General features: G+C 40.1%; 1 protein-coding gene across 1 annotated transcript in view; it reads left to right on the forward strand.

The window, feature by feature from the left end:
• Nucleotides 1-9,929, forward strand: part of LOC104915076 (sarcoplasmic reticulum histidine-rich calcium-binding protein-like) — a 260,268-nt gene extending 250,339 nt beyond the window's left edge. The window contains exon 5 of the mRNA XM_010725743.2: nt 9,637-9,929. Coding sequence (XP_010724045.2) covers nt 9,637-9,929 — 293 coding nt within the window. The remainder of the gene's footprint in view (nt 1-9,636) is intronic.
• The last annotated feature ends 4,483 nt before the right edge of the window (nt 9,930-14,412 follow it).

Raw genomic sequence — 14,412 nt, forward strand, 5'->3', positions numbered from 1 at the left:
AAAAAAAAAAAACTTAAATGGAGTTTGTTATAAGGGCTAGTTAGGTGATCTGATCATAGAATCATAGAATCACAGAATGGCCTGGATTGAAAAGGACCACAATGATCATCTAGTTTCAACCTCCCTGCTATGTGCAGGGTCACCAATCACTAGACCAGGCTGCCCAGAGCCACATCCGGCCTGGCCTTGGATGCCTCCAGGGATGGGGCATCCACAACCTCCTTGGTCAACCTGTTCCAGTGCGTCACCACCCTCTGTGTGAAAAACTTCCTCCTAATATCTGACCTAAGCCTCCCCTGTCTCAGTTTAAAACCATTCCCCCTTGTCCTATCACTATCCACCCTCGTAAACAGCCATTCCTTCTCCTGTTTATATGCTCCCTTCAAGTACTGGAAGGCCACAATGAGGTCTCCCTGGAGCCTTCTCTTCTCCAAGCTAAACAAGCCCAGTTCCCTCAACCTTTGCTCATAGGAGAGGTGCTCCAGCCCTCTGATCATCTTAGTGGCCCTCCTCTGGACTCAGTCCAAGAGCTCTGTGCCTTTCTTGTGCTAGAGACCCAAGGTCCAGGTGGGACTGCAGGAGAGCTGAGTAGAAAGGGTCAATAACCTCCCTCTGCCTGCTGGCCACTCCTCTTTTAAGGCAGTCTGTATCAAGTCTTTTTACCAGACCTCTCTTACTAGGGGAAAATATCCTTCACTTCACAGTCACACCTTATTCATGTGACCACTTTTTGGAAGTACGTACATTTGTAAACAATTATTGTCAAGGATGAAACACAGGAATAGTAATATTTCATCAGAAATCTCTGACGAGCATCTTGAGAACTCATTAGGAATGATAACCACTGCCATTGAACCAGCCTGATGCAGTAGTTTCTCAAGGTCAAGCATCCCACTAATTATGTTTTTGTTGCTCTCTGGCTTTTATATTTTAATTAAGAAAAAAAAATTAAAACATAAGTTTTGTTACTTTATACATTAAATTTGTTATATATTTTATGTGTGGCCCAAAGCCCTGTTTGGTAAGCATGGCCCAGGCAAGCCAAAAGGTTAGTACAGCCATGCCCTAAGGCAAAACCTGATCTATCCACAGAATGTGTCTTACTTCACAAGAAAAAAGAAGCCACTGGTCTGGTTTTGTCTTTGTCTTGCAGGAAATTAGTGCCTTCTAATTACCTCACTCAGCAGCTGCATCTTCTGCTAGAAAGATATTCATAGATAGAATCATAGAATCATAGACTGGCCTAGGTTGGAAGGGTCTTTAAAGTCCAGTTCCGACTTCCCTGCCATGGGCAGGGCTGCCCCCCACCAGCTCAGGCCCCATCCAACCTGGCCTTCAGTGCCTCCAGGAATGGGGCACCCACAGCTTCTCTGGGCAGCTGTGCCAGCACCTCACTATTGGAACCAGTCTGGTTAAACACGCAGTTTTGGAACTGTGGACTATGCTTATTTATCATGTATGGTGAAAGCCCCTCAAAGGGAGAGGGGCCTTTTTTAAAGCTTCATGTTTTTGCATTTTGCTGGCTGGAATGTGTCATGAGAGGTTTTGTGATCTACAGAGAGTGTGTACATTTTTTGGAGCATTGCCCTTAGCTGCAGAGTTAGCTGGCATCTAGGGAGCTAGGGGCTGCCTAAAGTATATGACTAGAAACATTTCCTGAGTGCAGAGATAATTCCAGTGTCTCCTGCCTCTTTCCTGACCGTTAACACAAACCAGTGTCCAGGTGAACACAGGAAAACTGGATGGATTTGGGGGTGAGCAGGCCAGAGACTGCTAAAGGAGAGATCACTTACTGCAATACATCTGCCATCTCTCTGAATACATCTTTCACCCCAAGAAGGCCCAACAAGCTGTCCGCTGAATAGAGCCACAGTGGTGCATTGCCACTATGCAGCACTGTGGTGGGAGGGAGCAGGGTTGGCAGCAGGAGCCCCCTGAGAAGCAGACAGCATTTCCACTCAGCATGCTCCAGCATGGGGCTTCAGAAGGGAACTTGAAGAAAACCACAGTGCCAGCACAGATAAAAGTCGCAGATTGCTTTAGTTATTTTTTTTGCATGCAGAAAGTCAAACTCCCCCTCGTCCCTTACGAAAAAACACTGTTCATTGCGCGCAGTAGATGGTATTTTTTTTCTTTCCTTTTTAGTAATCAGTGAAAGAAAAAGTAGAGTATTAGTGAATAAATAAGCAATCAAATAAGATACTACTTTTCCACTCATGGTGGAAGTATGTGGCTTTTGCTTTGGAAATTGCTCGTACCTCTGTGCAGAAATCATAGAATCATAGAATGCTTTGGAAGGGACCTCTAAGATCATGTAGTTCCAACCTCCTGCTAGAGGCAGGGACACCTCCCTCCAGATTAGGTTGCTCAAAGCCACATCCTGTCTGGCCTTGAATGCTTTCAGGCAGGGGGCATCCACAACCTCTCTGGGCAACCTGTTCCAGTGTCTCACTGCCCTCACAGTAAATAATTTCTTCCTAACATCTAGTTTAAATCTACCGTCTTCCAGTTTAAAGCCATATCCCCTTGTCCTGTCGCTACATGCCAGCATAGAAAGTCTCTCCCCAGCCTTCCTGTAAGTACTGAGAGGCATGTAAAAATCTTTCACACCTATGCTGACAGCTATTCTCTAGACCTTATCAACTCTACATGCAAATTAAATGAACTGCTTAAAAAATTAAAGACTTTCAGGAAGCTACTGTTTGTGAAGAGAGTAGAGGTACGCCCTATGTCTATGTTGCCACTGTGTTGCTCTACAGCAGCTCCACATCAAGCTATCAGCAAGCAAATAAGTATGGTCCTCAATTCTGTTAGAACTTTGTGCGGTTGAAGTAAACCAGGCCTGAGCGCTCAAGCTCAGGGGGATGTGCAGTGGAGTCTATAAAAACATAAATGTAGTAAGTCAGCCAGGATCACCTGTTTGTCCTCCCTCCCAAAATGAGAGAGGAAACCAGCTGGAATCAGCACAAGCAAAAGAGCTGAGCTTTGTCTAGCAGCAGGCAGTCAGGGTGCGGCCAAGATAATTCATGGGCTGAAGGATTGGTTCAATTAGTAAAAATCTCCTGACGATTGGTTAATACACCAAAACCACGCCAAGATTAGGAATTCTATTAAAAGAAGAGAGTTAGAAGCAGCAAGGAAAGTTAAAGGGGCAAGAGCCAGAAATGTTTGCCTTCCCTAATGATGCTGAGAGCTGCATTGCTGGCAGGATTTTAGGCTTGACAGACCTCTCTAGTTCATGTTTATATAGATGCAAAAGTACTAACGTATTTTGAAATAGGCTGCAGAGTGTTATTTCAAAAATGACTTAGGAATGCTTTTGAAGATTACAAACATTTTAGAGGACCTTGATTTTTCTGCACCCTTTGTAAATTTTGATTTTTTAATAAAATATTTCTCTTTTGGTAACTCTCCTCCTCTCCTCTAAGATGACTTACTGGTCATCTGTTGGAACATCTACAAAGTAATAGTCTGTTGAGCTGTCCAGCTATGCTGGTTGCAGCTACAGATGTAGAACAAGCATGGCTCTGTCCAGTGTTATATAGTTGCAGTCCAGTTCTTGCTAACTCTTGGAACAATGAAGACTATCACAAAGGGAACAAAAAACTGAGGAGGAAAGTGGAGCAGACTTTCCAAAGTGTTAGCCTGTAAACAATGAATAATAGCATTGCTGATGGGACTATTGTCAGTTTGGTACTGGCCTTTGTAATGTAAAATTATTTTAACTCAGAAATTCTGTATGGACCTTTAGCATAGAGTTTCAAGTGGTTAGCAGTTTATATTTTTGGGGAATTCTGTGGAATCAGAGGAAATTAAAATAAAAAAATATAGGTGGAATGGTTTCCAGGGGCAGTCTCTGCCTTTGCAGCAAGCTTTTCCACATACACTTCAGTAGCTGTGACTCATTGTGGAGGCTGATATTAATTGTTGGTGCCAATGCTTTCATAAGTACACACTGATTTAACGTGGCTCAGTGTTTGGGTGCTCAAAGAAAGATGTCATCAGAAACTGCCTCTAACTGACTTAGATCCACTAACTTCAGTGAGGATTAAGTGCCTACACACATAAACATCCTTTCTGAAACTCACCAGCTATTCTTCCCCATTTTAGCAAATATCTTCATTTATGCTGTATGCCCTCTCCGAAGGACTAAAAACGGTGTCTAGAGGACTTTTTTTTGCCCTTATATATGCTGTTTCTCTGGAAACTCTTCTTACATGCCCATTGGTCACCAAAAATGGATTTATCTAAGGTGTTTGGGAGGGCACTGATGGTCTGTTGTAATCTTTTCTTTGATCATGAGGCAGTGAATAACCTAGGTAGACTGGGCTTTGTCTACAAGAATAGCACAACTCTCATACGACAGAGCAGTGAGGTTAAAAACAGGAAGGAAACCTCAATTTTTAAATCACTGGGTGTTGTGTAAACAATAGCACATGTTAATTTTTATAACTAGCACTGATCAATGCAGTTAATTACTGTAACTGGCATATTGTCCCAAGTTGATAATTAGTACATTTTACAGTGGTAGTGCTCTTTATGTTGGCTCATGATAAAAGAGCACATAATGGGAGAACTATGATGTAAACTTTTAATTTTTTTAATTTTTTTTAATTTTTTTTTTTTCCACAAAACAAACCTCACATATTAGATTGTCACTCCATAAGAAACTGGAGGCATAGCACAGTGTAAATCCTGGTTATAATTTTATTCTAGACCTTTCTGCTAATTAGCAAGACATTACTTTTTTTTTTTTGAGTGTGCTCTCCATAGAAATAATTGAGGATTCATATGATTTCATAGAATCATAGAATCACAGAATGATATGGGCTGAAAGGGAGCTGTAAAGGTCATCTGATCCAACCACTCTGCCATAGGGAGGAACATCTTTCACTGGGTCAGGTTGTTCAAAGCCCCATTAAACCTGGACTTGAACACTTCCAGAGAGGAGACATACACTGCTTCTCTGTGCAACCTGTTCCAGTGCCTCACCATCCTCATTATAAAACATTTATTCCTTAGATTCAAACTAAATCTATATTCTTTCTGTTTAAAACTGTTACATCTTCTCCCATCACTACAAATCCCAGTAAAAACACTTTCTCCATCTTTCTTACAAACTCCCTTTTGTATACTGAAAAACATCAATAAAATCTCCCCAGAGCATTCTCTTCTCCAAGAGCCCAGGTCCATCAGCCTGTCTTTGTAGAGAGGTGCTCCAGCCATCTTTTTGGCCTCGTGGACTCACTCCAACAGTTCCAAGTCTGTCTTGTGCTGGATGTTGTCTTGCAAGAATAGAGTAGAGGGGAGAATCAGAATCCAGCTCATCACATTTCAGATACATCACATTTCAGATACATCTGCTGGCTCACGCTGAGCTTTTAATCCACAGATACACGGAAGTGTTTCTCTACAGTCAATCAGTCTTTCTCTGTTGTCAATCAGTCTATGGCCCATATAATACTGATACTGGGGATTGCTCCAGGTCAGGTGCAGCGTTTTGCTCTTGGCCTTGTTGAACCTCATTAGGTGATCATCAGCCCACTTCTTACTTCTTCAGCTTGTCCAGATCCCTCTGGATGACATCTCTTCCAGGTTTTGTCACCTGCACCACTCAGTTTGGTGTCATCTGCATCACTCATCTTGGAGTCACCTGCAAATTTGTTAAGAGTGCACTTGGCCCATCATCATTAACAAAACGCTCCTGATGGGCTCACCACTCACTACTAGTTTCCATTTGGACAATAAGCCATTGACTGAAATTCTTTGTATATGGATAACTTCAGATATATCCACCCATTTCTTTATCCACTGAATAGTCCATCCATCAAATCCATGGATCTCCAATCTATAGGCAAGAATGTTGTGTGGGAAGGTATTAAAGGCCTTACAGAAGTCCATCACTGGTAATATTACACTGTCTGTGTACCTTGCACCCATCTGACTTTACTGACAATAGCAATTTAATTACCCTGGGAGCCTTGCACATGGTATTTGTATAAGAATGAGTTGCCTTTTAATGGTTAGCACAAAACAAACTAACATAATTCCCAATAATAATATTAAATCTGACCAAGTCAAAATACACTGATTAATATTCTGTTTATAGAGAACCATTTCATTCATAAAAAACTAGAGAGATTACTGATTATGTAACATAATATAGCTAGTAAAAATTTAATCAGAAATATACTTAGAGCAGATAGTAGGTGATTTTGCATATATTTTTCTCTTTTGTATTACATAAGTATGTTAATGACATTTGACTTTACAAATCAAATCAAAAGAAAAAGCAGATTAGTACAAAAGTAACTTTTCAGAAGAGAACAAGTCTACCTTAGTTTAAAATTCTAGCTGTAAAAATCAGCTGATATACTTTTTTCTTTGTTATTTGTCTGTTCAAACCCATCATTCTGCCTGAGCAACTGCACTAGGCCTTACATGTAAAATATAACAATTAAAATTTGCAAGGTTCCTTTGAAGGTGGAATTTATGATTGAACAGGTCCTATTAATTAAGCAACTTCTTCATATCTTTCAATAACGAAATCTGTTAATATTCAATCTTATCAAAATATATTGTGTTGAGAACATATAATCCATTTGTTTTATTTTGTTTTTAATTAGATTATCAGAGCAAGAAATAGGAGGGAAAACAAAAGGAGAAAAACAGAGAATGCTATTACAAGAGAATAAGCTGAAAAGAAGAGAGAAATTTATATTAGGTTTATCATTGATTTTAACCAAGTACAATGTTAAGATAAGAAAAAAATCACAAAAGAGATGAAATTTGCTCAATGCTGCATTACTTTTATAGGTGTGAAAACAGTTTTCAGGGGAGCTACATATATGAAACCAGAGTAGTGAAATAGTGAATTGCAACAACTGTACCTATCATCTGTGGGAAGGCTCTCATGAATCTCCACTGTCTGAACTGGGGACTCTGGAGCATTTGGTTGGGCTTGACATGATCTGTTCTTCATGAGAGCTTTAGCATTGCCTTTGCTGAAAATGAAACACCTCATGTTTATGCTGTTTGTTCAGGAGGAGGAAGATTAGTCATTTAAGCATCTAATGGCTAAGTGTTTTGATGGATGAGGCTGCTCCCGTGCTTAAGGGAGGGCAAGCATGTGTTTTGATAATGACCTGATCTAGGGCTTCTGTTGGTCATCTGGGCAGACTGCTGCAATTTTCTGGCTCTGTTCATCAGTGTCTCTTTGTAGCCCACAGGAAGTGACTATAATTTCTGAAGGCTTAATTCAGCACACAAAGAAGCTCATGGAAAAGAAAACAACACATAAAACTGCCAACAATAAGTAACCCCTCCAATATTACTGTACTGGATGCTTCTATTAATTCCTAAAACCCAATAGGAGGTAGCAATAATATTCACAAGTAGAAATAGAGGAAACAAAAGGACTATAAAATTCTCATGCTTAGTCTGCACCAGCATAACAAAACTGCTAATTTTTTGAAGGAGAAATGCTTGCTGTAGCACGTGCTACAACCTGGCTTGCATCTATGTAGTTTCCTATCAGTAGGTCTCAAGGCAGTGGTAAGTTCCATGTAACTAGTGAGGAAGCAAGAGCACAAAGAGTTGAGATGTACAACCTAAAATCACCCAGTACACTGATAGTAGTCTCAAGTCTCATATGCAGTAGCAGTTCCTTCTCCGTGAAGAAGTCCAGAATACTCTCAGATCATTCAGGGGACTGTGAAGATCAGTAGATTAAAACTAGCAGGATTTCTCAAAGACTGAAGCACTTGAGGTCACTTCAGTTTTTCTGTCTATCCCTATGAATAGACAGAATCTAACTATGAATCTAACTTCTTCTTTGTGATTTTTTCACTTCAGCTTGTCTTTGAACTTCTTTTTCTGACTGAAGGTGAAGGCAACACACATTAATTGCAGCCATTTCCTAGGCATAGCCCAATCTTGCCATGCTAATTCTGAATTAAGAAAAGTAAGAAAGAGTAATTTGTGTTTAGAATTTGGTCTAAATTAAAACAAAACAAAACAAAAACAAGAACAACAAAAAAGCCCTTCATTATTTCATTAAAATGTGCCAGCCACAATTGTTCAGAAATGCTAAGTCTAAATTCCAAAATACAAAATGCTTTTATATGTTTTTTAGCATTTAAAGTTTAAAGAATGTATTTGTAAGTACTGATGAGAACTATCTAAGGTAATGTTTGAATGATTGTAGATGATCTATTTTAAAAGTATGAATATGGTAAAACTTCAAAGTAAATTTCTAGAGTAACAGTGTTATTGTTGGCTACTAATAAAAAGTGGGGATGGAAGAAATATGAACAAAGCAAAATTTTTTGTTGTGTCTATATCCAAATTGAACAAAGCTTGTATACTGAGTTCCAAAATACATCACTGCTATTTGATTTTATTTGCATTCCTTACCTGGTCTGATCAGAATACTAGTATAGTAGAAGTAAGACCACAGTTTTTCTGCCCTGGCTTGTAGAACTGGAGATCCTATAAACTAATCTGCTCTCAGTTTCTTTGCTGATGTCAGGGTTTTGTATAGCTCAAAAAAATGCTCTATTTGAAGTTTTTTGTCCTATATTTTACTGCTGAATTTGACTAGAGAGTTTGAATACTGTTAAGGCAGAGCCTCAGTTTTTAGCTCTGCTCAGTTTCCTGTTCTGTTCTACAAAAGAAACAAGTGAAACTCATATCTTTCATAAGTTTCATAACAACTTTTAAAAAAACTGACAATGATCTATCAGAAATAGAGATGTGCTGAAATCCTGCAATGGAAAGATCATTTGTGACTTACCAGGAAAATCTGCTGACATAGTAAGCACTAAGTGAGTTTGAAATGCCTAAAATGAATAGCTGGCAGAAGTTGCGAGACCACCACTCCTTGTTCTCACGGGGAACTTCAACTTTCCTGTTGGAAAAACAATGCAGCACAAAGTAGTCTAGGAGGTTCCTAGAGTGTATGCCTGACTCAGCTGGTAAGAGAGCCTACCAGGCGAGGTACCTCGCTAGACCTGCAGTTCACAGACACAGAAGGGCTGGTGGGAGATGTGGTTGTCAGGAGCTGTCTTGGACAGAGTGATCCCAAAATGGTAGAGTTCTCAATTCTTGATGAAGTCAGTAGGGGAGGCAGCAAAACCACTGCCTTGGACTTCCAGAGGGTGGATTAGAACTGTTCAGGACTCTGGTAGGGAGAGTCCCTTAGGATTTAGTCCTGAAGGGAAAAGTGGTCCAGGAAGGCTGGATGCTTTTCAAGAAGGAAGTCATAAAGGCAAGGAGCAGGCTGTAAACCTGTGCTGTAAGATGAGCCAGCGAGGAAGAAGACTGGTATAGATGAACACAGAGCTTTTCCTGAGGTTCCAGGAGAAAAAGAGAATTTACCTCTAGTGGAAGAAGGGAAGGACAAGTTGAGTACAAGGAATTTGTTAGGATGTGCAGGGAGAGAATTAGAAAGGCAAAAGCCCATCTTGAACTCAACTTGGCCATTGGGGTAAAAAAGAATAAAAAGCATTTTTGCGTATATATTGACAGTAAGAGCAGGACTAAGGAGAATCTTTATGGGATGCATAGGGGACCATGAACACTGAGGAAAAGACTGAGGTTCTCAATGCCTTCTTTATGACTGTCTTTAAAAGTCAGACCAGTTATCCTCAGGTACTCGAGCCTCTAACTTGGAAGTCTCAGATGGGGAGCAGAATAAACCCCCCAAAGTTCAGCTGGAAACACACAGAGACCTACTATTCCACCTGAACTGTTGTAAATCCATGGGACCAGATGGGATGAGGATGCTGAAGGAGCTGCCAGAGGTGGTAGCCCAGCCACTTTCCATCATCCATCAGGATTCCTGGTCAACTGGAGAGGTCCCAGAGGATTGGAAACTTGCCAGTGTGACACCCATCTATAAGAAGGGTCATAAGGAGGATCTGGGATGACAGTCAGCCTGACCTCGATGCCAGGAAGGTTATGGAGCAGATCATCTTGAGGGATGATCCCCTGGTTTGTGAGATAACCAGGGGATCAGGCCTAGCCAGCGTGGGTTCATGAAAGGCAGGACCTGCTTATCATCCTGATCTTCTTCTATAGGTAAGTGACCCACCTAGTGGATGAGAAAAAGGCTGTTGATGTAGTCTACCTAGACTTCAGCAAAGCCTTTGACACTGTCTCCCACAGTATTCTCCTGGAGAAGCTGGCAGCCTGTGGCTTGGACAGTTACACTCTTTGCTGGGTAAAGAACTGCTGGAAGGCTGGACCCAGAGAGTGGTAGTGAATGGAGCTAAATCCAGCTGGCGACTGGTCACGAGTGGTATTCCCCAGGGGTCAGTGCTGGGGCCTGTCCTGTTCATCATTTTCATTGATGACCCAGATAAGGGGATTGAGTTCATAAATATGAATACAAGGCACACTTAATTCAAAGTTCTGAATATCATAAAAATGTTACTGAGGCTTGGAGGCTTTTGAACTTCATGTCTTTCCTTCTCATGACTGGAGTCTGATCTCATTTGCTCAGTTAGGTGGAATATGTTCTTTAAGGCACTTATAGTTTACACCAGTGAAAATGCAGTTAAATTCCCTTCATCAAATACCTTGTGTCTCTGAAAGATTTAAACCATGTTTCAAATAGTGACTAATGTAAACAACTTTTATTAAATTCTGTGCTAGAAGAAAGAATAGTTTAATCATACCTTATTTGCAGAAATTTTCGGAAAGGCTCCAGAAAAATGCTTTGTCTCCATACCTCCGCTATGCTTCTTAAATTCATGTACTGTATTTACCTACATTGAAGACAATGAAAACTATTCTTCATAATTGGAGGAACATGAAAATTAAAATTTAAAGTTCTAAAAAAAACCTCATCATTACAAAACAAATGCCCGTCCCCTCAAACAAAACAAAACAAACACAAAAAACAAAAACCAACCCCAAAACCCCACCAAAAAATCCCCACCAAAACAAAAAGAGGCTGAAATGTGAAATAATTTTATAAAATAGTCTATGGCCAAACATGATTGAAAAAGTGATCCTTCAAGTTTAGGATTTAGCTACTATGTGAATCGTAACATTAAGGAAATATCTGGATTTCATGAGATTTTCAGTGCTCATTTCTTCAGTGAAGAAGTTCACTGGTTCACTGGAAAATTTTACTGCATCGTCTGGCTTTTCCAGTGCTGTCTCCCTACCTCCAGGTTTGTAAATGGCCAAGCACTGCAAGTTGCATCCTTATTGCATCACTTCTACCCCTTGAACCATTTTGATACATCTCAACCCATGGGAAACAAAATTAAAACACGGTCAGCTGCAGTTTTAAATCTATTAATGTTGGTAAAATAACTCTTTAATGAAGAAGTCTTAGAAAAGTTGAATCCTCTCGGAAGACCAGTAAGGTCTCTGTATTCAGACAAGAGCTATCATCTGCTGATTGTTTGTGTAAACCACTTTCCTGTATTAGCACCTAAATGGCCTGCATGACTTCCCTGTTGACTGACTGACTTTTGCAGCTTGTCCAGGGCATAAAGGATAAAGGCAGCAAGGTCCTTCCTGTGCCTTCTGAGAATGGTAAGTCGTGAGGGCTACCTCTGCAGATTAGACATCTTTGGGCTCCTGATATATACTGGTATGGAGATGCTCAGTTCCTTCACTTGCATTTGCAACATCCCTAAAGAGTCAGACTTTGCCAGTGTGTAAAGAGCAGTGCACAGCTGTCCATTGGTATGTACAGTTGCAAGTTTTAGCTGTCCTTGAAAACTTCAGGAAGATGTATTGATGCTATGTACTCTGGAGTGCCACTTATTGCCACTTTACATATATCATATTTACAGCTGTACCACATAATTAATTAATTAATTAATTTTCTCACAGGTACTTTCAGCTTCTTCATAACAACTTTCAGTTTGGTGGTACAGATCCCTTTATCCAAGACTGCAGGGTAGATTCTTCACTGTGCTCTCCATGGAGGATCCCCTTATCTCCCAGTACACCTAGGACAGAAGTCCGCACCCTCTTTGCTCTGCAAAGCCATCAAACCAGGCTTCAAACACCAAACCTATCTCTTCATCCCTCTTCCTTGCTTGTCATAATAATGATATATCTCTGCTTTTCTGCTGCCTTTTGCAGGTATCTTGGGATAGAAGCTCAAATGTCTGTACTGAAGCATATAAACAATGTACACATAGTTACTGGAAAACAGCTAATATCTCTATATACTCAAATAGAAATTTTCAAAGGTGATGGTGATGATTAGAGTAATAGTCATGGATGTGTTAAGTAACTTAATGTGACTGATTCCAGAGGAAAACTGGACCTTATTTGTCATTCAAAATCTGCTTTTTTCTTTGATGGCAGAATAGCTGGTCTCACGTGCATGCATCTTTCTTGCTTGTGTTTCTAGTTTACATCTGCAAGTAGTGTATTTTCTACTCATTGTTGTCCATTTAGTCTTAGAAACACCTACCAAAGAAACGTGATTTGCAAGTAACACCAGAATTTGACTATCTTCAGAGTCTTTATCTCCTGCAGTTTACTGCAGTCTGGGTGTTGTTCTGATATTTGTTTCATTTTAAGCATACAAACATTCTGAAAATGGTGAGGATGTTATTTATATCACTGTTATATCAGCTAAGAATCACATTTAATCTCTGCCTTCCAAGTGACAGATCAGTTAAAATCTGAACAAGTCATGAAAAGACATGGCACAAGACTAACATTGTTTAATTTCATGCTGTCTCTTTTCACAGAATTGTGGAATGTTTTTTCCTCTCTGCAACCTATGCCAATGCTCAGTCACTTGCCCACTAAACAAATGCTTCTGGATGCTTAGACTTGTCCTCCTGTGTTCAGTTTATGTCCGTTACATCTTATCATGTCAGTGGGCACCACTGGAAGCAGTCCAGCCTCATTGTTCCTTCAAGTATTTATGGACATTTGGTGAAATCCTCTCTGAGACTTCTCTTTTCCAGGCTAAGGAGTCCCAGACTTTCAGCCTTTTCCCATGCAGAAATGTTTTAGTTTTTCATCATCTTAGTGGCCCTGTATCAGACTCTCTCTGGTACTGCAATATCTGTCTTCTACTAGAGACCTCAGAACTGAACACAGAACTCCAAGTATGGCCTGACTAATACTGATTAGGGTGGAATCCTCTCTTGATCTGCCTGCAATAGTTTGCCTCCTGCAGCCTAGGATACATTAGCCTTCCTAGTGGTAAGGTCGCATTGCTGACTCATGCTCAACTTGATATCTCTCAGGACCACCAGGTACCCTTCTGTGGAGCTGCCACTGAATTGGGTGGCCCCAAGCATGGCTGGAGTTGTTCTTCAAAAGCAGGACTCTGTGCTACTTGTTGAAGTTCTTGTCAACCCATCTCTCCAGCCAGCAGAGGTCGCTCGTGCTAATGTGAACTTCTGATGAATCTACCACTCTCCCTGGTTTTTACTGCTTGAGTAATCAGCTTTCTAAAGTAGTGAGACCATAATATTTCGCAGGTTTCGTGGTGAATGGGTCTCTTGTGTTAACATATGACTAAATCAAATGTATTGCCATCTGCTGGTAGGAGTTAAAACTGCAGTTTTTCAAGGGACGACTGGGCTTTCTGGACTTACTGACAGAAAATTATAATAGAAATAATTTAGCAAAGGCTCAATCTGTGCATAGGGTAGCAGATCTAGAAGCTATTTATATTACATAATTCATCAACACTGCCTGTGTTTCTAGCTTTTCACATTGTTACAGATTGATATCCTAGTTGTATGAAGACACTTTTCATTACAATGATAGTCAAAGAATCACACTAATAATCTTTCCCTATTTCTCCAGAAATCAGGAATATTAAGCAAGTCAATTAATACAGTTTGACAGATACATATATCTGTATATGGAGGTCTGGAATTTATGGGTGAATTTTGCATCAAATAGAAAAGTACACATATTCTTTCTCTGTGTTTAACATAGTGGCCTTAGTAAAAAAATGTGACAAAGCACATTAAACACAGAAAGAAGCAGTGAAGCCTCCAAAACATTGAGAAGTATTAAGAAACATTGGGAGGGAAAAAAAAGAAAGCCCTCTCTGTGCCTCGTATTCAATTGCCTTGGCTCCTCTGAGGAATGGTTGGAAAGTCCAACACAGAATTTAGAACATGAGCATCACCACTGATATTAAAACTTAGGTTGTGGCATCATATCATGGCAGTGCTAGAATTGTGTCTGCTTAGGTACATGAAGCTGTTTTCCAAGGATCTTGCCTTGATAAATGATGACACAATGCTGCAGTTTTTAGAAAAAAGAATGTAATCTGAAAAAATCTCCCAAACTTGTCTTAATCTTTCAACATCTATGTAAACTTATACAATGGAAAGCTCACTGACAGCTCATAGTTAGGTAGTTTTCTATAATTTATTCTGTAGCTGGCGATTTGCGTTTTGCCAG

The sequence above is a fragment of the Meleagris gallopavo genome, chromosome Z (assembly GCF_000146605.3).
Source record: "Meleagris gallopavo isolate NT-WF06-2002-E0010 breed Aviagen turkey brand Nicholas breeding stock chromosome Z, Turkey_5.1, whole genome shotgun sequence".
NCBI lineage: Eukaryota > Metazoa > Chordata > Aves > Galliformes > Phasianidae > Meleagris > Meleagris gallopavo.